This window comes from Haemaphysalis longicornis, unplaced genomic scaffold, assembly GCF_048455015.1.
Source record: "Haemaphysalis longicornis isolate Haplotype H1 unplaced genomic scaffold, Haemaphysalis longicornis Haplotype H1 scaffold_12, whole genome shotgun sequence".
Taxonomy (NCBI): domain Eukaryota; kingdom Metazoa; phylum Arthropoda; class Arachnida; order Ixodida; family Ixodidae; genus Haemaphysalis; species Haemaphysalis longicornis.
The window spans coordinates 54,737,981-54,759,378 of NW_027526225.1; the positions used below are offsets into that span (position 1 = coordinate 54,737,981).

A 21,398-nucleotide genomic window follows, 5' to 3' on the forward strand; every position below is an offset into this window, starting at 1 on the left:
CAGCGGAGTGCTTGTCTTTACTCCCTGTCATATCGTTTTTTGGCGCTGTTTTTTCTAAGTGGCTCTGGAAGGTCGAGCCGGCCGACGCCGAACGCTCGTCACTAGGCGCACGCTCGCATGTGCTCTGTCTGTTTTCTTGGCTTTTTTTTTTTTCTGGTAACGCTGGACAGGGAAGTAAAAGCTTAAACAGCTTTGCTGTTCCACCTCTGATTGTGTTCTCTGGCGGCCACCTGCAGGGCTACAACAAGGCGGTGGACTGGTGGGCCCTTGGTGTCCTGGTGTACGAGATGGCAGCTGGCTACCCGCCCTTCTTTGCCGACCAGCCCATCCAGATCTACGAGAAAATTGTCTCGGGCAAGGTGAGCGCACGTGCCGCCTTTGCTGCAGTGGCCCGCGTCGAGGAAATATCTTCAGAAATTTGAAGGGGACTGTGCATCGACGCAAGCTTGTGTTGGGCTGTTGTATCCTGAATGCACAACGGGGTAACGAGTGTTGGAGGAGATGTTGTACAACAGCGCAGACACACATAGACGAAAGAAAGGAACGACACACAAGCACTTATGTGTGTTGCTCCTTTCTTCCGTCCGTTTGTGTTTGTGCTTTTGTGCGATATTAACTTACACCAACTCAGCCAATTCGCTCGCTACATTACTCAAGTTGAAGGAGATGTCGCAAAACTGCTTTTTCGGTCGACCACAGAATACTTGTCAAAAAGTGGAAACATTTTGAAGGCTTGATAGAGAAAATTTGACAGCGTAACGGCTTTGTTTTTCACTCTTTCTGCATTCCAGACAGTTTTTGATGCTCTGAGGCGTATGGTACTACTTCTGCTAACTTCACTTTCCGACACTCTATTAACTCTTTTTTTGCCCTATGAGAGGTTGTGCTGAGGGCACGTGACTGACCTTGCATGCCGCGCGCTTGCATCAGTGAAATTTCTCGCGAGTTACTCGAACTCCGTATTGAGCACAGTGTTTACAAAGTATAAGATTGTGAGGTGTCACCATGCGCTTCCAGGAGTAGTATGCAGTGGATTAAAGTTACATATAAACATTACACATTAATGTTTAGCTTCCTCTGCTCCCTTTCTAGCAAATGCTAGACGCTGCAACTGTGCAAGTAGGTCTTAGACTGCTTATTAAAATTGCAAGGCCGAGTCATGAGGGCTTTCTGGGTTGTGTTAAAGGGGCCCTGAATAGGCTTCCGAAGGTCGCCATTTCAATCGCACAATCGCTAGAGTACCCCTTCGCGACAACACATACCAAAATACAGTGGAACCCTGATAAAATGACGTTCAAGGGACCGCGCGAAAGCGTCGTATGACGGGAGTGCGGGTAAATGCTGGCTTAGTAGATGGGCTCAAAAGTAGATGCTAAATTGAAAAGTTTTGCTCCCGGGGCGATGCCCACCGTAGTTGAGGGATACCCGTCTTACAATGCGCCCCCTGCAAAGAAATGACGTAAAGACACAGAAGCTCAGGGTTCTGCTCCTGCAGTCAAGCCAGATAAACTGTAGGCAGAGCCGGAAGATCATGAGCATGTTGTCTTGAACTCGTTGGCAAGAGGCCGAGCAGGAATTCAGTAAACGCAGCTGAACAACTAACGGTGCACAGCGCGCCAGTCAACACATTTCAGTGATTGTGAGGTTTCTGTCACAGGGCGTGTTCCATCGCTCCACTTGCCGAAAAGCCAAGCCGGCCCTAGAAGCCGTGAGAAAAGGGGTCAGCCTTTTTTGTAGTAACAAGCACCATTCATCACTGAAAAATATTCGCGCAGATGCTGAGAAAGGCGAGAAAAAGGCTGCCTTCCTGCTTCATCGAATAGAAAACTCAAAGGTTTCCATCTTATAGCAAAGAAATCGTGAGAGCTAGTGTGTTGCTTTAGCTTCTGACTCTGCCACATGAGTGCACGTAAGTAAATAAGCGTGGTTCGAGCCTGCGAATGTTGCGGACATTAGGGAGAGAGTGTTCACTTCGTGCATGAGCCAACGCGACACCGCAGCGTCCTGCTGGGAAGCCGCCGGTAAAGGGTTGGCTCAGAGCGCCCCCAGAAAGTTGCGGCAATAGGCAGAAACCGCCTATCCTGCTCTTAATGACTGTTTTTAAGTACAGTTTCTTTCCAAGAGCAATAAGGCAATGGAATATGTTAACAGACGCCACAGTAAGGACGTCATCTATAAATGAATTTCTTGAAATCGGGAAAGGCACATATGTTCGCGCTAAATGACCTGGCCAAAAGTGAACAATGTCATCACCTGTGTTTGTATCGCATGTTATTGTTGCCTCCATGTTGCATTTCAAAACAGTATTTTGTGTTTGCATTTATGGAAATTTACTTTTTTTCTTCCTGTAACCAAAGTGTATTGTACCCTTCCACTCCTGTAATAGCCCAACAATGGCCAGACAGTATCAATAATAAATAAATAAATTAATAAAAAACTGCCCCCTTGCGGAAGCCGTGGAGGCTGCAAGCGAGTGCATCTAGACCTGTGGTGGTGTAAATTACCGAAAGCATGAAGCTTCAGCCCTAGGTCCATACTAGCATGATGTCCGGGGCTTGGTGTTTCACTAGTGCATTGTTTCAGCTTGTTTCTGATGCTTTACATGCCCACTCCTAGTTTGCGAAGAGCACCGTGGGAATGTGGGAATGGGGGGGCAAATACCATATTTACTCCCGTTATGAATGCCTCTTTTTAAAATACAGCAGCTGAGTTTTTTTAGAGAGCAGCTCTAAAGTGCCCACTCTCGTGGTTGGTTGGCCTCATGGTAACTGAGTGAATGAAGAGGACACCAAAGGTAGATGGGAAACTTGAACGAAGGGGAGGGCGGTATGCTGAGACAGCACGAGGCATGCTCCCTGGCGGCGATAGCTTGTATTCACTGGCATGGCACACATGCGTGTGCGTGTTGCTAAGGCACTGGTTACATCAGGCTCGACTAGATGGCAGTACTTGTCCCTTCTGGCACCAGAGAAAGAACAGCACATGGCTGTTCCAAACTGTGCCCCACGGAATGCAAAGTAATGCCTCGATGCCAAGTACCGTATAAACCGGTATATAGGTTGACCCCTTACCTTGAGGTGGGAAAAGTTGACAAAAAAAAATAATTCGGCACAGAAGCACACACACAATGTCTATATGTATTTTCGACGCCCGTCTGTCACTGCCATCCACTATGCCTGCCAAAGTCACTCGTCCGAGTTGTCAGAGTCGTCCGAGGATGACTGCTTCTCACTGTCATCTTCAGTGCCGTCGAGCGCGTTGCTGATGGAGCACTTACTAAACGCTCGTGCAACCATGTCGTCGGGCAGCAACTGCCAAGAGGAAGACACCCAGCTTGACACGGTTGCGATGGATGGTCTTGCCAGCCGGCCCATAGACGTCTTTTCATTGTCGCCAGCTATCCACTCATTGTACAGTTCGCGGAGCCGGTCCGTGGATGGCGTCCGCTGTAACCGGCAGCGATCGTGAGCGAAGTTCTTCTTCAACATGGGGTGCACCGCTTGATGTCCACGGAACGATGTTTCGGGGGTTGCACGCACACAGCTTAGCTTTCTGCCTCCGCCAGTACTGCACACTTTTCTCCGAAACTCGAAACTGGCATTGTGCTGCCATATTCCCATTCTGCTCGGCGACTCAATCACCTTGAGCTTAAACGCAGCGGTGAACTGGCGTCGACTTCCGCCGCTCATCTCGGAGCAGACACTTACAGAAATGCACGCACGCACACACACAAGACGAGTAAAAAAGATGAAAAACAAGAGAAAAGAGAAAAGCAAATAAAGGCTTGATAGTGAGAGAGAGCAGTCCGACACAAAGGGCAATGGCGGCGGACTACGCTTGCACATTGTTGCCAGACAACAGTTTACATTCTCCCAATGGCCGCTATTAAGACAAGGGGTGACTTTTGAGCGGATCTTCTTGAAAAAAAAACTCGACCTATGTACTGGTTTATGTGGTACTGTTACATGCAGCACCTCACGACTGTCGCCAGGCATTGTCCTACAACTAGGTAGAACTGTAAACACTCGGAGCCTACGCGTGTGGGCAACTGTGTGGCAGCGTCGTGGCGGACAAAGTCGCGTGCGTGTGCAAGTGAAAGCCGATTGCCACTGAAGGTCTGTCACCTGTTCAAGGACAACAACAGAAATATTGGTGCCGGAAATTTTGCCGCGCGTTAGCACAACTGAAGGGATCTGTTCAAAGATCACTTGTGATTTACCAGCGCTCGTGCCGACTGGGGAGTGCTAGCATGGCACGGCTCGAGAGACGGTCTTGCATGCTAGTACTAGCTGCTACGCTGCCATTGTATCTAAATCGCTGTATGCGTGAAACATTTCTTCCAGGGAAACCATTCTTTGGTTTTTTTTACTGAACCACGCATAGGACAGCACTTGTGGCGACATTCGTGGTCACAGGCAACTGCAGCGTCGGCTTCTTGCATGTCGCGCCGCTTTTGCTCGCAGCTGCGGTTTCTTGAGAAATGCTTGAGGACAAGTAAAGCGGCACCACGTAATGTGAGTGCGATTAATGACAGATCTGTTGACGCCACCGCCGAGAATTGGGTTGAAACACGACAGACAATGCGGGACTCCGGCAGTTTGCGTTTCACCCAACAGTTCCGTGCGCAGGACCAGTGGCTGTGCCTGTTTATCGTCTGTGTAGCATTCTTCCGCTGGTTTGTTTATTCAAGGCCCAGCATTGCACATGACAAAAAAAGCCAGCCCGTGGGGTTACAGCAGTGCTGTCGTCTCCGTGCAGGTGCGCTTCCCGTCGCATTTCACGTCGGACCTGAAGGACCTGCTGCGGAACCTGCTGCAGGTGGACCTGACCAAGCGCTTTGGCAACCTCAAGAATGGCGTCAACGACATCAAGAACCACCGGTGGTTCGCCACCACCGACTGGATCGCCATCTACAAGAAGGAGGTGCGTTCCCCGCTTGTCTTCGGTCTTCGTACGACGGTCGACGCTCGTTACAGTGGATCCGGCAACAACCGGCTTCTGGTTGCAGCAGACCCTTGTTTTGTTTGGTCCCCATGCATTCTAAGTGGAATCCACTCCACTCAAAGGGACCTGCCTATAGCAGACTAAATTTTGGGCAAGCATTGTTTTGACTGAATACTAATAGCGCACTTTCACAGTGCTGGCACCCGATATGCATTTCCTTTGTTTATTTTGGCTAGGAAGCCACCGCCTGGCAACATTATTGGCATAGAACGGGTCGTTGGCGCAGCCAAACCAGTGCCCCGTCCCCATTCGGCTGCCGCATACATCGGATACGGCGGATAGGGTTAAGAGGGTCCGTTGTAACGGGCAAAGACTGCATTCTGTAAAACCTGCTGCATATATGTTCTGTTCTTGAGGATGTGTTTCTTGCTTTTGCATGAGCAGGGGTGAGACAGCTGTGCCTATTGCGTATTTTTGATACGAAACTGTTCTCCTGCGCCAAGCTGCTCCGAATGCCCAAGAATTCAGAAAACTGCGCCAAACTGCTCCGGAACAGAATGTAAACCAAGCATTCGGGGGTTCTTGTCAGTTTCAGTAAGTAAAAATGCCGGCTTGACAATTTACAGCCTTGGACTCAACGCGAACTCCCCGAGAAACAGTCCGGTGTTCGATTTTCCCATGTATCCCTGTAGCTTCGGGGAATCCTCGGACTACCCGCGGACTATCCGCGGTGAGTCCGAGACTGTAAATCGAAGAGCCCCATGATTTTCCAGCCCCCTCAAGGTGGCGCTGTTTTTAGCGGTTTGATTGTTGATCAACTCCTCAATCAAAAAAAGCACAAGTCAGTAAAAATATCCCTTTCAGTCACGAATTATTATATTCACTGCAGAAAAATTCCACACTTAGAGGTTTAGCAGTGTCAAGTGTCTAGAGGTAAGAAAAAAAAGTTGTCTCTCTAGATACTTATTACGCAAATGGCGTCGCGTCCTCATATGGAGGCACCATTACTCAATCCTGCTTTTCCCTATAAAAAATAATAAATGTCCTGAAGCAGTTTACAAACAAGGAGGTGAAATAATAATTTCTGCACATGAAAGAGGTGTTTTTAGCCTTTATGAATGATTTACGCCGCAGTAAAAGAGAACTTCAGACGGCAACACACTGGAACTCCCACAAAACTTGGTGGCGTCCATTTTGAAACGATGTTTATGAGTGCAGTTCCGCCATTCCACATCACATGGTGCTACCTTTCACTTCTGTAGGTTTCGAACATCAGCCGTACCCCTCTGCAGCATGAACTCTTTTCGTTTTCACGAGGAAAACGACGAAGAAAGTCGCATCTCCATGTGGAGACACGGTGACTGAAAGGGATATCCCAGAGATTTTTTTGAAAGTCACATTGTTGGGTTGCACATGTGACGTTCTGTGTGTTTCTAAAGTTTTTTCATTGAAAACCATTGCAAACTGCCGTAGAAAAATACCTCTGTCAGCCGTGGTGACAAGCTATATGTGCAAGTTTATGAAAAAACGGCCCTTTTTGGAATGCCGTGTCTCCGGAACAGTGTCAACAGTGTCACTGGGCGCCAACATCTTGGTTTGGTTACATTGGAAAACATAACCGCCGGCCGAAGCGGCTACTCATAGTTTAGGCGTTCAGTGCACTTCACCAATCTCTGCCATGGTTTAGGATATGCGGGTGGCTGGGTTTTCATTTAGTCGTTTGATCTGTTGCTGGAAGTTTTCGTGGCTGGAAAAATGGAATTCATCTAAAATAACGTGGTGCCCGTGACTTCACCGTGGTTCGTCCTTGACTGTGAGGCATGGTACGTGCGTGAAATAAAATTAGGTACTCGTTGCGATGTTATATAAGTTCAGTTATTGCTGCATTTGACAGCGAGCTCGCAAGCGGTAGGATTGGAATAATCGGCACGGCAGGATTTTCTTTTTTTTTGGTGAGAGATTGCCCTACGACATAAGAAAAAGTTTTCACAAGTACAACACTGCGCCCGTTTCTCACACACGGTACATCACCACGAAATGTTCAAGCAGCGTTTGATAGCGGGACTGGTTATTATTGTACGATGGTAAGGTGGTAAAAATAATTTACTTATCTGAAGCGAAATGTAGTGCCGAAAGCGAAATGGCTAAACATAACAGCGTTACTCCAATTACGATTAGGGTGAAATCGGAGGGATTTAAATGGGAGGGCTGTTGTCGTGCAGCGACCGTCAGTTGGCCTTGCGCAACTTTTGTCCTGTCTCTACACTTCTAAATCTGCGTACAACAGTCTGGGATTACCAAAATAATTTCACCACTCAAATGATAAGAACGCTTTTTATAGTTGCTTAGTTTTGCAGTTGGATATGTTGAAAGGCATGCTACGCTGTCTATGCATAAAGCCTCAGAATTTAAACAGTTTGTAATAAGGTAGGGCTTTTCAAACATACTTTGATAGAAAAAAACTTTCTCCTAGGGCTGTTTCAGTGTTATGCATGTTCAAAACCGAACGAAGAATGCACTTGCCCTCTCAAGTGGCCAAAAATGTAATTTTTTAGGCTCCTAAGATGCCATAATAAATGTCGTTAACTGCTCCAAACCAAGCTGGTTCTGCTCCACAAACTGCTCCCAAATCTGTTTCAGCTGTCTCACCCCTTCATGAGGATGTCGCGAAGCATGTTGCATTAAGAGCGGCCTGCCCGATGTGGCCGCCTGCAAACCTTCCAATGAGCCCGACACTCTGGGGAACAGGTGCTAAGTGCACGTCGAAGGTTTCTCGCTTCCTTTGATGCTAGGTGGGCTGTTTACTCGATGCCGCATCTGTCTGGCTGCCCTGCTGGGGTGGGAGGCATCGACGTGTAGTCCGGATGTCAACAAATGGATTTTGTGGAGGTTGCTTGGTCATTGGGAAATGCGGGATGATCCACGTGCATAGTTTGTGTACCGCTGTGTGTACACTCGTATGGATTTTCACAACTTTTAGCCTGCCCTGGCGAGGTATTAAAGTAACACTACTCTTTTGTACAAAATAATGTCCACTGTTTGTGTGGCCGCATTCAGAGACATGCACAAAAGGGGGCGGGAGGAAATAATTTCACGACATAATTTCAACCCTGATCACGTGACCTTCAAATTTCGCTGCTGCTTTTTACGTCAGGCTTGTTTCTGGAGTTGTATGAGACAAAGAGAGCAGAAATGTTGTTAGCATAGTTTAATCTTATCCCTAGAAACTTTCCATGGGCAGAATTTTTTACAGTAGTCTGTGGTTCGTGCGCGCTTCCAGTGTGTGAGCCGTGCTGTAAAGATTTTAGCCACTCTTTTGCCGTGCATTCATACTGAATGCGCAAGTGGCATCGTGCATCTTGCAGGCCACTTATGGCAACTTGCACTAGGTTTGTGCCACAGAGTCTCTCCGACGCAAGTAGAGTTGCTGTGAATTGCACCAAATTGCATTGCATAAAATAAGCTAAATGTTTTATTGCTGATACTGGGAAAGCACAATAGTGCGCGTTCCCTGGTAATGCAACAACCCACTCCTTAATTGAGCAAACTTAATTCCTCGTATGCAAAGTTAAGGGGGCCTTAAAGACAATGTAAAGTTTGGGTCGTTAGAAAGGATGCTTTGTCGGAATAATGTTTTTTATTTATTTATTTATTCACAATTTCTTACAGGCTCCTAGGAGAATTGAGTAAAGGGGGCGTAAATACAAAACTATTTGCAAGAGCATTAGAGTAAAATTAAAGGTTAAAGAGGATGTTGTACCGAAAGGCAAGAGGACATAAATCGCTGTGTGCATTAATACAGCGGATGCAAGCATATCAACACGGGGTAATACGCACATAATTGCAATACACACATGGTAATACACACATTTTATTGCAGAGTTCAAACAAATAATCAGATGGAAATAAATTAGAGCAAACAAATGGAAAACATATGAAGCCATTTTCGGGCGATGTCTCTATGAGAGGCCTCCATCGGTTCAGGCGTTTTATTATTCACAAAAAACAACTGCAAGAAACAAAACGTGCAGTGTTGCACGCGGGAGGGAGGAGGTCCCACAGTCAGACTGCATTGGATGGCATCATTTAAGTGCTAACCTGCAGTGAACGCGCTGGTTGTTGGCCCATATTACGTCACTCCTGCCCGTAATGTGTAAAAACATCAGTCTTTCTCGACATTTGTTGCGTTTTCTTGGTTAAAAATATATTTTTTGAGGCTAGTTCTGTCAAATTAAACGAAGCTTTGTTTCCATGGCCTCCTTAACATGTCCTGAGCATCATCTCGTACCAAAGGTGCACCGCTTTGGTGTGCACTTTTTGTGATCTCGGAACCGTTCAGGAAACCTCCGCTGTTTATTTTTTACCGCCGGCATTGTGCGTACCAGTCAGACTACCCTCGACCGGGCAGGCCGAGACAGCCGTGCTGTGATTCGCTAGAGACCAGAGATGATGTCCCAGGGAAGAAGCGAACAAAAAAATGAGAAAGAAATAATAAACACAAGTTTTTTTTATCAGAGTACTTCTAGTAGATATAATAAATATATAATAAATAATTGTGATTATTTAATAATAAATAACCTCTATCATGCAGGGGCCCTGAACAGTGAGGTAGTTATGGGGACCGTGGTGTCAGAAGCTGTTTTGGGTAAAAAAATTAAATGGAGCAGTGATATGGGGGCGATAACCCAGTGTGAGGTTTTGTGATTATCGAGGTTTTAGTTCCAGAATGAGAGAAGTTTTGGTTTAGTTTTCTTTTCATTAACATTTTTTGTTACTTCGATCCATAACAACTGTTACGGACGGTTGACAGGAAATGGGAAATAATTAGCAATAGGGGAAATTTTATTGAAACAGCACTTGTTGTAGCGTGATTCAGCCGTGGTTTTGCTGCAGCTAGTGCAGCGGTGTAGTTCGCGTTTCGAGGAGCCGTGAAGAATGTTACCACATAGCTTTGCCCAGTTCGAAAACTTGGGCAGTGTTTGACAGAAAGCATGGCGGCCTTAATTAAAAAGTTGCATCTAAGAGGGGAATGTTTGAAATTAACCGTTTCTTCCACCGTGATAGGACAAAGCAAGGTCATTGGGACACAACTTGGTGTGCTGCCAAAAATGGTCATTTCGTTTGCCGACTCCACGCTGAAACCTAAAGGGGGACTTTTTTTACTGATCAAACATTGTAATCATGTCATAGTGGGACATATCACTTGTATAATTGCGTGGCCGTGAGTTCTGCCGTGAGTTCTGATCTCCCCTCCAGACGACGAATCACTCTAAAGCAGTCACTCTATTTCAGCATGTTCTCAGAAATTTTTTCAGTGCACGCTATTTGAAGTAGAGCTTACACGAGGAAAGAAACCAGACAGGACGAGCGCTGACTAGTCAGCGCTCGTCCTGTCTGGTTTTTTTCCTTGTGTAGTTCGTCCTACCGCGCTGTGTTTACATCATGTCGACGTACCAACTCGTCCAACTTTCCATCCTGTTGAAGTAGCGCTCTTTCACGTGCACGATGTGCTAAGGAATACCAGCCGCCCCCTTTGAGAGGGATGCGGGTATGGGACGCGTCACTTGAGTAAGTAGCCGTGTGCGCAAAGCTGTCCCCCATACGTAGCACTGGGACTGTTGGATTCACCGCGGACTCCCTGAGAAGCAGTCCGGCATTCGATTTTCCCATGTATCCCCATGGCTTCGGGGGATCCGCGGTGAGTCCGAGACTGTAAATCGAAGAGTCCTACTGTTGGGATTGAATTTGGAGACAAAGGCTGCGTTCCAATTGGCGGACAGCTTGGTGGTCTCGTTTAGACGAAGCAGTCTCGTCTGAAAAAAGCAGAATTGGAACGACGCAGCGGTCACAGACGACCACCTCGTAGCACAGACTTGTTGAGACACGCAATTCACGGGTTTCGTTAATAATATTGTCGTTATTGTTGCAAACTATGCGTGACTTAAAAATTAAACAAAAACATCTTCACCACAGGTAAATGGTACTAAATATTTTAGTAAAAGAACAAGTTACTTTGTAACAACATTATTAACCGAAAAGGTGTAGCTGGTGTCACTTACTAGTTTAGACAGGAAGGTAGCCTGCATTGTTGCCGACTTCGGTGCTGTCTCCTCGAAGCAGTCTTCGTTGACTGCTTTGTTCGAATTGGGGAGCGGGGGGGGACTGTCTGTGAAGACGGCAACGATGCCATGTAAAGGGTAAATTGGAACGCACCCAAACAAGGCTGCTGATTTTTCATTCTGGCATACATTTTACCTGGAACTAGATGTAAAATTTAGCACCCATTCTTTAGCAACAAGGTAGCTCATTACACATTCCCGCAGTGAGAAGCGTAACAAGGTTTTGATTGCAATTGCGTTTATTGGTGCGGACTTGCACTCTGCTGTAAACAAGGCGAAAATACAAGTGGAAAAGCAGCGGTCAACGTACAGTAAAAACTTTGTTACGGGAGACGCTTGGTTGTAAGAGACATTTGGATGAGAACATTTTGGTTGATCATTCTATTTTCACCATGCTAGCAACATTGCATACAAGAGACCACGATTACAAGAGACGGTTTCCCGGTCTCGTGTAACGAGGTTTTACTGTAGTGACATGCACTGCAGTCAAGCGTCGGCGAAATGAATGGTGCAGCGTTTGTTTTGTGAGTGTTTATCTCTCAGCACTACCCTTGCCAGAACCATCGAATTAGAACGAGAACCTTGTCAATCAAAGAAAGTCCAGGCTAGCGACGACAGGGCAAAACCAAGCAAAATTGTGCGGCATGACAAAAAGAGCGAACACACGTTCAGCTTGAAAAGAACAAGATAGCTGGGCACTGCCAGGCGCTGCTAACAAGACATGCTCGTGGCAGTGTTATTCCTTTGAGGGTCGAATTTTTTCGCCAAATGCGACCCCCCAGGGTCGATTTTTTTTTATTGCTGATTTAAATTATTCGGTTGAATCTATCTTGAGAAAAAATTATCGTAATTTTTTTAGGGTGACCGTAAAGTGACAAAAAAATCGTTTGTGTCGTTACATATATGTGGTTTATTCATGAGGAACACACGAAAAGTTCTAAATAAAAACGAAGGAGTGACAAGCCGGCACCTTTTCAGTGAATCAAAATCAGATAGACATCAGTTTCGCGGGCGCAAAAAGCGGTAAGCCAAAACCAGCCGCCAGCCAAAACCAGCCGATACCAAAACCAGCCACAGCGCGCGCGGGCGCTCGCGGCCGGATGCGGGAGCGATAGATGGCGCAGCGCTCATAAAACACACAAAAAAAAGGAGAAAAGATCCTCAACAGTTTAGCAGAGAACCTTGGTCTCTGGCAGGCGCAAGAAGCGAGAGACGCCCGGTGGGCGATACCCAGCGCGCCCCCTCGTTAGCGAATGCGCAAGCGATAGCCGGCGCGGTGCTGAAGTAAATCATAAAAAAATAAAAACAACAGCCATCGCCGCAAGAAAAAAATTTTACGTATTTCCAAAGTGTGGCAGCACATGCCAAGCAAGAGAAGTTGTCGAAAAACGTGCGCTTTTTAAAGATACAAGCAATGCCGTACACGTACGTCATTGACCATTTTGAAAGTGTTTGCCGATGCCGTACATGTGCGGCCGTGACCCTCAAAGGGTTGATGGTGCAGGGGGGCGCTGAGACCGCGTCTTCTTCTCCTCTCCCCAGGTGGAGGCCCCGTTCGTGCCCAAGTGCAAGGGCCCCGGCGACACAAGCAATTTCGACGAGTATGAAGAGGAGGCCCTGCGCATATCGTCGACGGAAAAGTGTGCCAGGGAGTTTGCCGAGTTCTAAGTGGACGAGGAGGAGGAGAGGACCGGTGGGCCACTGGGGAGAGAAGCGCCCTCCCCCTTTTTCACATCCCTGGCAGGAGAGGGGAACACACACCACGGGGGACTCCCTCGCGCTGGCGTTTGTCGGCAGAGATCATAAACCTGCACACCTGGCAACGGGCTGTATTTTTCCCTGGACCGATGATGTCGATGTCTGCTCGCAGGGGCTGCGACGCCTCGCAGCCACGCGCCGCCGCACCCTCTCAACCAGTCTTCTCCTTCTCTGCCCCTCGCGCAGGCGGGGCACGCAACGGTTTTGTCGACACTGTCGACCAGCTTCAAGTTTTCTCTCTTCATTTCTCCCCCCCCCCCCTTTTCTTCTTTTTTTTCCCCCTCCCGGGGAGACCCAGTGACGGTCGGGCGATCACCTTGGGCAGTCGTATTTTCTCTGCGGAACAAAGTCTCTCGAGGTTTTCCCCTCACGGAGAAAGGGTGTGGACGGGGAAAAGTACTGTTTGTGGCGGCCTATCCCGCACACCTCACCCTGGAAGCTCTCTTTCTAATCAGTCCCGCAAAACGGTCGGCAAATGCCACACAAGCCTGCCCAACTACGCTCGCAGTCGTGTCAGCCTTGCGGAAGACTCTTTGCAAGAGTTGGCAAGAAACGTTGCAGTCGTGCGAGGATTTTTTTTTTTTTTTTTTTTCCGCCAAAGTTTCTCAGAGGGCACCGCCAGTGTTTTGTGGAGAGAAGAGGGACAACTACCGGTGTTTTCCTGCACCAAGCTCTCTATACTGTCCGGCCTCTTTTGGCACTGTCTCTGCTTGTACACGAAGGCCTGCGACATTTCTTTTCCCTTCTATTCTTCTCTCTCTCTCCTAGGCATTAAACCATAGTGACGGGGGGAATGGGAAATGTGTATTTTGTGGGGAGGGGTGACGAGGGACAAGCGTTGGAGCTTGGCCCACAACCTTTTATCTCCGGGTCCTGGCACGCGGCTATACTCTTTATAGGCAGCCACAGAGCTTCTGAGAGGCTAAAGGAAGTGCAGAAAATATGACAGCAAGAAAAAAAAAGGTTTTGAAATGTGCGTGTGTGTAATTTAGTTTGTCCAAATGGCATCAGATATTTTTTTTCGTCCCTTTTACTCCCCCGTGCACAAGCCCAGCTTTGCAGTGCCATTACTCTGTACTACTGTGCTTCAACTGTAACTGCGTCCTTGAGCAATCTTTTTATAGAGGCACACGGGCTTTGGAGCAACGTCACGTCGTCCCCGACTAGTACTGTTGTGCGAGCAGAGGAGTGGGTTGTACCGCAATCCCCTTTTCATCAGCTTCAGGGGAAGGGGGGTTTCAGAGGGTGCCCGTATAGACCACCAGCACCTGGGGTCTCGTTTTCCCGAGGGCAGGGCTGTTTCCTTGCGGTTGCACGTTTCTCACAGACACTGGTCTTTCTTTTTCTTCTTTCGTTCGTGGGTGTCGCATCAGAGTCTGCCCTCTATCTTTCGGTGCGAAGAACCTACCAGTGACCACCACACCTGTTCTTGGTGCACTGCCAAGTTGCAGGCCCCCGCACGCAGTACAAGAGCACTCGCACTTTCGGAACGCTCCCTGGCTTGCTTTCCTTCCTTCGTTTGATGCAACACGCCTTTGGCAGCGGCCCCGGAATGCTTACGGCGCGTCTCCATGGCCAGTCCTTTCTGACATCTGGAGAATCCCACTGTTGGAATGGGCTGCCGATGGCAGTATTGAATGCGCTGGGTGGCTCACTGGAGCTGTGGCACGTGTACACACTGGTGTGACCGTCTCATCGCTGCTCTGTGTCCGCGGAAAGAGCTAGTGTCAGGATCAATGTGTGGCCGTACTGTTGGCCCTGTTGTCCCGGTGTTTTTAGTTTTCTCTTTTTTGTGGTTGTTGTTCAGTTGTTTTCCCGTTTTGCACTCGGCCAATAGCTGTTGCACGCTGCATTGCTGGTGGTGCGAAGCCTTCGGCACCTTGCTGCCAGTTCTTCCACGTTTCTTGCTTCGTTCGTTGACACCCTTGTGCAGATGCATGGCGAGGCATTCCTACGAGCCTCATGGATGACTAGCTTGCATTTCTGCGTTCCTGTTTTTCTCGTTCTTTCAACTTTTCAAGCCCCCCCCCCCCTCCTCCTTTGGTGGCCACACTTGTAAATAGAGGGATGTATCTGTTTGGTATATGCAATACTAACTACACAAGCTCCTCCCCTTCTCTCCAAACACGTTTCTCAAGCCAGACATTTCACAGTTTCGATGATTTCCCGCGTTGGGTTGTTTTGTGCAAGTAGGACTAACTAGCATTTTGGTCTTGAGGAGGGTTGCTGTTCTCTTCTTCGAAGCCCCCCAAACACCCGTGCAATCTTCTACGCTTGCCCAGGAGGTCTTTTTTCTTTTTTTTTCTTTTCTGCGTGAAGCCGGTTTGAGAAACGAGGCCACTGTTAGGTGTGTGTTTGTGTACCGATTGCGCCGAACGTGTTGCTGCATAGGAAAGAAGTGGTCGACTGTCTCCTTGTTTTAAGGCCGTGTTTTTTTTTTTTGGACCCCTCTTTCCCCCGTCTTGCGTTTCAGCAGAAGCCCCTTGTAGGTCATCATAAAGCGTGTCTTGTGGCTGTTTCACACGGCTCTTTGCATACTCACATCCAAAACTGGAAGAGAGACTGTACGTGCAAAATGAATCCTCTTCCACCTGTGCCGTTGATTTCCCCCTACCTGCGTGACCCAACTGGACGGCCTGACCTGCTTTTCAGTTTTTCCCCGTGCTAGCTTCACACAGCAAGGTTGATTCTCTCTCACTGATGCTTTTCTCTTTTGACGCAAACCGCGAGGTTTGACGCTTTCCCCTTTTTGGGTTTTTATCTGTGTGCACGTGTGTGTAATGCGTCTTTAAACGTCGGATGAAACGCTTTGTTCCTCGCTGTTCAGAAGAGAGCTGGCACCGAAATTTGCGACGTTTTTTTCCCTACGTACCGTTCTCTCGCTCGTGTGTTTTTTTTTTTTTTTTGGAAGGGACACGTTCATTGGCTGTACAATTTCCGGCTGGAATTGTGTCAAAAGTGTTCCCACCTCAGATGTCCACCTTTCTTTTTCCCCTGCCCCAAATGTGTAATTTGTAGTGCTGTTCCTGTTTCTGTTGCCAGTGCCCCTTCGTCGTTTTGTTATTTCTTGTTAACTTTGACGGATGTTTACCGGTGTCTCCAAAACAAACTGCAGTATTCGTGCGGGTGGAAGTTGTCATACACTTAGGTAACCTGGCTTTCGTGCCATTCAAAAGAAGCATGATATGGTGCGAGGAAGACCGGCATTGATTGCAAAGGCCGAAAGTTTTTTTTTTTTTTTTTTTTTCCTTTCCCGAGTGGAATGCTAATACCCCATTTTTTAGTTCCTTGTCGCGTGTCGTTATAAATTGTGAGTGCACGACTGTGTTTCGCTTACCCTGGTCCGACAGGTGGTTCGAAGCATTGCCAAAGGCCGTGCTTTAGTTGCTGAGTCTTGGTTTTTGTTTGTTTGTTCTGTGGTGTTGTTGCCTCATCCTAGATCATCTTGTCTCATCATTGTTCAACTCCTCCACCCCCCTCCTCCCCACACTCTTTCTGGTTCTGTGTGACACGGTGCCCCACACTTGCGAGAACTTAGCAAGAGTTTGTTTTGTTTTTCGATGTTTGCCTCGAAATGTCTTTTTATCTAGTCCAGCTCACAAATTGAGATGTATACAAACACACATACACATGAACATACAGAGAGAGCAGTTCAAAGATTACAGAGAACCTTGGCTTTTTTTCCCCCCCGCCCCCGGTCCGGATGGCGACCCCCCCGTGTCCTCGTATATCATCGCCTCTGCTCTCCCCGATCCTAGTTCCGCAAAACCCATGCCGTCATTCGTTGCTTGCAAATTTTTAGCCTTGTATATTTGTTAACTTGTGGTTGGAGCTGTTCTTGTATTAAAAGTTGTTATACTAAATACACACGCCTGTGCTTGTTCTTTTTTTCACCATGGGGTGAATGCATCAGTGAATGAAGCACTCATTCAGTGTATTCAATGCTGTTTTATTTTCAACGGGTAAACCACTCTTGGTCCACTTTTCGGGAAAACGTTTCGAGTAGTACGTACAATCAAATCTCGTTACTACATCATACCCCACATTAACGAATTTCTCAAATTTACGAGTATTTTAAGAATCCCCGCGAGATTGCCTATATTGCCAATGTAAGAATATTTCGTATTGCAGAGTAACGCACATTATTTTCCCCATTACTATAACTGAGAAACCTCAGTATTACAAACTGCTGAAAGTAACAGCGTCGCCGCAACTCTGGCATGAAACAGAAGCTGCCGTTTCTCTGTATTCACAGAGTGCAGCAGCTATCATCATCACCATGTCGAGTGCCAACAGCTAGTGCCGCCACAAAGCTGGGGTTTAATGTGCAGAAGCCTAGCAGGCTCGGCTGCATTTGCCTCTTTTCTCTCTCGTGTTGGGTGACATTGGCCGGTCGGTCGTTATTCACACTAATCTTTTGTGCAGGCAGGTATTTCTTCGTTGTGGGTGATTCTGCTGCGAAATTTATGCAAGACCTAAAGATGAATGCAGCTAGGAGCAAAGCAAAGACTCGAGAGCAGTCATTAGTGACAATGACGCGAAGGAAGTTCAACGAACACAGAAGAAGATGAGATCGTGTCAAACATTGGTGTTTTAGTGCACATGAACAAATTCCACACTTTCATTGCTCGGTGCAACGACACACCGTATAGTCGGCAGCTGCTGGCAGTACTAATACGTTTGTGTCGGCTCCACTTTTGCATCCTGCATGTACTTCGCTGCTGCCATGCTAGGGGCCAATATGGGCTAGCGACCAATGTATTGCCACAACCTCTTTCAGGGGTAAGTGTTGTGCCACGATTGAACATGGTTTAGGCTTCTTGCAGTGGTCAGTCTGCACATCGTATGCATGTGTTGGTACAGTGTTTGGTAAACCCAGTCTCTTCTCAACGCAGACGCCAGTCGGGAGGTGCACTTTCACCAACTTAGCTAAATTGCGCTTCCGCAATAAATTCATATACATACAGTGACTCCTCAGCTAAACTGGTCATGTCTGACAAAAGTGTCTCCAAATTTTACAGCAACGGGCCTTTCTAGTGCGAGTCGAGACTTGAGTGTGATGAAGTGAGCGCTTTATCAATGTGCATGCGCTTTCGTTTTGGTCTGGCGAGAACCTCTTAGGCCCTTGTGTCAGGCATTGATAACATGGCCAGGATTGCAGGACATCACCTCAAGCTTCGAAAAAGTGACACCACGTGGCGTTCAAAGTTGGTCGCATCCCCGCATGGGCAACGCTTTCCTCCGCAGAAATTCGTCCAGTTAGGGCTCCAAGGAACGTAATTTTCGTCTCCACGCTCTCTTCACGCGGGTCGCAGCCCAGGAGCGTGTGCCATTCATACCATGAGTGCGTACTTCTTAGCTTCGTCACTAGGAAGTGACTACTCGGGCAAGCCATCAATGGAAAATGAGAAGTCAAGTGGAAATTTGTGTCGGTACGGGGTGGTAGCATCTTTGCATGCAGAGACGGAGAAAGAACATTCAAGCTGACCTGGCTAAAATGACATAGTGAGGGAATCGATATTGTGGTCTGTCATGAGCTATGCTCTCCCTCTACTCTTCGTAACTTTGCCACGTTAAGTATTTTCCACGTAATTTTGTCGTTCAGCTAGTAACAAGTTTGATTACTTACAAAAATTCTTTGATTCCTAAGAATTTTTTTTTGATGCCATAATGCTCAGTGAAACATGGTATTTCAACAGAATCGACAGCTGGGCTAGTTGGTATCTGCCCATTCTAAACAGTGCTCGACAACATGACGACGAGGAAGAGGGGATCTTCCAATACACATGGTATTGTGGTGAATCTCAGCATTTCGTGCTTGATAGTTACATTTTTGATAGACTCGGCCAGTTGAGGTGGAAGAGTGTCCACGCAAAATTGTAACAAAAGCTGCCGTACCGATTACAAAGTTTACATTAGCATCTGTAGATTTTCAAATACTGACAGTTGGTAGTGAAAGATATATTTCTAATGTGGTGTATCAACCTCCAAGCCGCCAATTAAACCATTTTTTTTAATTTGTGGAAATGCTCTTGGACTCTGCATCTTCTAATGAACGTACTCTGTATTTGTAATTTGTTGAACGTGTGAAACCTGCTCTACGGCAACAACGCCAGTAAGCATAACATAAATGCAGGAACTGTTGCTTGTGATATTGTCACGAAGCCAAAGACGACGCAGTTGCCTTAAAAAAAAAAACTTTATTGGAGCGAACTTGTGCTCCCCTAACAACTCAAAGAATACGCAGGCGGCGAAGCAGCAGTCAACAAAGTGACGTGCGGATGCGAGCGTCGGCGAGTCCAATGCCGCGGAATCTGCTCTGCGGGAATTCATCACTCGGTGCGAGGGTTTCTCTAATAGTCTAATTGTATCCACAACACTGTTGATCAACGAAGATCATTTTAGGCTGGTGACGCTAGTTCGAAGCACTCTCCCTATGTAAGGAGATAACCCGTGTGGCATAAAGAACGGAACATGTGCTTCACTTGTACCACAGATAACATAGCCAGGCGCAGCCAGTCGGCAAAAATGAAACATAAACAAACCCCAAACGCGGTTCGTGGCATTACCCCCCCTCTAAGAGGGCATCGACCCGATGCAAAATAAAAGAAAGTCCAAACAAATGACAAACAAAAAACGCCTCATCTTGCGTATTAAGGCTCTAAGCGAACCACCTGGACGACTTCGGGCCGCATGCGTCGTGATGTTTTGGAATCGCCATCGGGGATCACCTCGTAGGTAAGTTGGCCAACACGTAGAATACGGTAGGGTCCGAAATACCGTTGCAGAAGCTTCTCACTGAGTCCACGTCGTCGGATGGTAGTCCAAGCCCACTCACGATCCCCCGTCCGGTACTCTGGTCGCGGCGTCGGAGCATGTCTAGCATCCACCAGCTTCTGGTCTGTTGTGCGAACTCGAGCGAGCTGGCGGGCCTCCTCCGCACGCTGAAGGTATCCTTGGACGTCGGCGGTGAGGTCGTAGTCTTCTACGTGCAGAAGCATGGTGTCAAGCATCGTAGTCGGCCGTCTTCCGTAAACAAGCTCGAACGGTGTCATCTGCGTAGTTTCCTGTATAGCCGTGTTGTACGCAAACGTGACATACGGAAGGACTTCGTCCCAAGTCTTATGTTCAATGTCGACGTACATAGACAGCATATCCGCGATCATCTTGTTCAGGCGTTCTGTTAGTCCGTTCGTTTGGGGGTGGTACGCCGTCTTTCTTCGGTGATCCGTGTTGATTCCTTGCATGAGCTCCGCAGTGAGGGCTGTTCCGCGGTCCGTGATTCGGACCGTGAACGTACCGCTATTAAAGACATAGGCTAGTGGACCGCCGAGCTCCACGAAGCTGTGCAATCGGCAACCAAGACGATCGAAACGAACGAGAAGCTAGGTCGTCGCCATCAGCCGCCTGGCCCACCTGATCGAGGCCAAGCGCTCCATCCAAGCGCGCTGGAAGGAGCAACGACTGAATCGCAAGTTACGCAAAAAAAGTGGCCAGTTTAAATCGGCCCATCGAAATACACTGTAAGGTCTTGTAACGGCAACAGTGGAACGAGGTATGCAACAAGGCGGGCTGCCGGTCGGGCAAGCTACCCCGCCAGTGGAAATGCGCGAAGACCATCCTGATCCCAAAACCGGGCAAGCCGCTGGATACGAACAACTTCCGCCCCATCTCGCTACGTCATGCGTGGGCAAGGTGCTGGAGCACGTGATCACGAACCGATGGCAGGGCTACCTCAAGAAAGAAGGCCTTTACCCAGACTCAATGGTCGGCTTCCGGCACAAGCTCAGCACGCAAGACGCCATGCTGCAGATTGTGGGAAGCGCCTTGGCACAATACCTTCTAGACTAGAGGGTGTTGCTCGGAGCCCCTCGCAGCGAGCTCCCCTCCCTCACCCTCCTCGCCTGCCGTGCGGCCACCGGGCCGCAAGACTTGGACACGTCGGCGCCCGAGGGATGGCGCTGGTGGACACGGAGAGCGGTGGGGGGTGATGCCGGGCAGAGGCACGCACGGGGGACTCGTGTTCTGGACTGCAGAGAGTTTTGGTGTGTGTGTGTGTGTGTGTGTGTGTGTGCCCGGACGGGCGACAACGAAGTGGACGATGTGAGTAAAGAGTTTGTTTGTACACAACCGCAGTGTGCCTCGATCCTTGGCATGCCGTGGAGAGTAGGCCCACAAGATCAAGGAAGAAATTATCGACAAGGGAAGCATGCAAGACTACAGAGTAATCCTCGGCCTGGACCCTGTTGTGCCAGAGCGCCTGGCCCTAATTCGTTGCATGGGTGACGCGCCGACAACGGGGCCGATTCACGCCTCGTTCAAACCAGACCAGACCGCCCGTGGCCGACTTGCCCAGACTTGTCTCGCTGCAGGGTCGGCTCTGATTTTGCGTCGCCGCGGCTCGGTCGAATCCTGCATCGGGTGAACGACCAACAACCGACATGCAGCCACACGCCTGGAGGCGTGGTCACGGAGACGGTGTGGGCGTCGCCCTCCCTTTTCCCAACGTGGCGGCTCGGCTGACTCAACCGCTTCGCTACCATTCCGTCGGATTTCAAACTTCAGCCAGCGAGAGTC

General features: G+C 48.2%; 1 protein-coding gene across 3 annotated transcripts in view; it reads left to right on the forward strand.

Moving 5' to 3' along the window:
• Positions 1-16,686, forward strand: part of LOC144162671 (cAMP-dependent protein kinase catalytic subunit 1-like) — a gene marked incomplete in the record, with an annotated part of 437,842 nt that extends 421,156 nt beyond the window's left edge. For all 3 annotated transcript variants that reach the window (XM_077693296.1, XM_077693297.1, XM_077693298.1), the window contains 3 exon segments: positions 237-359; positions 4,759-4,923; positions 12,606-16,686. In XM_077693296.1, the coding sequence (XP_077549422.1) occupies positions 237-359; positions 4,759-4,923; positions 12,606-12,731 (414 nt within the window).
• Positions 16,687-21,398: the final 4,712 nt, after the last annotated feature.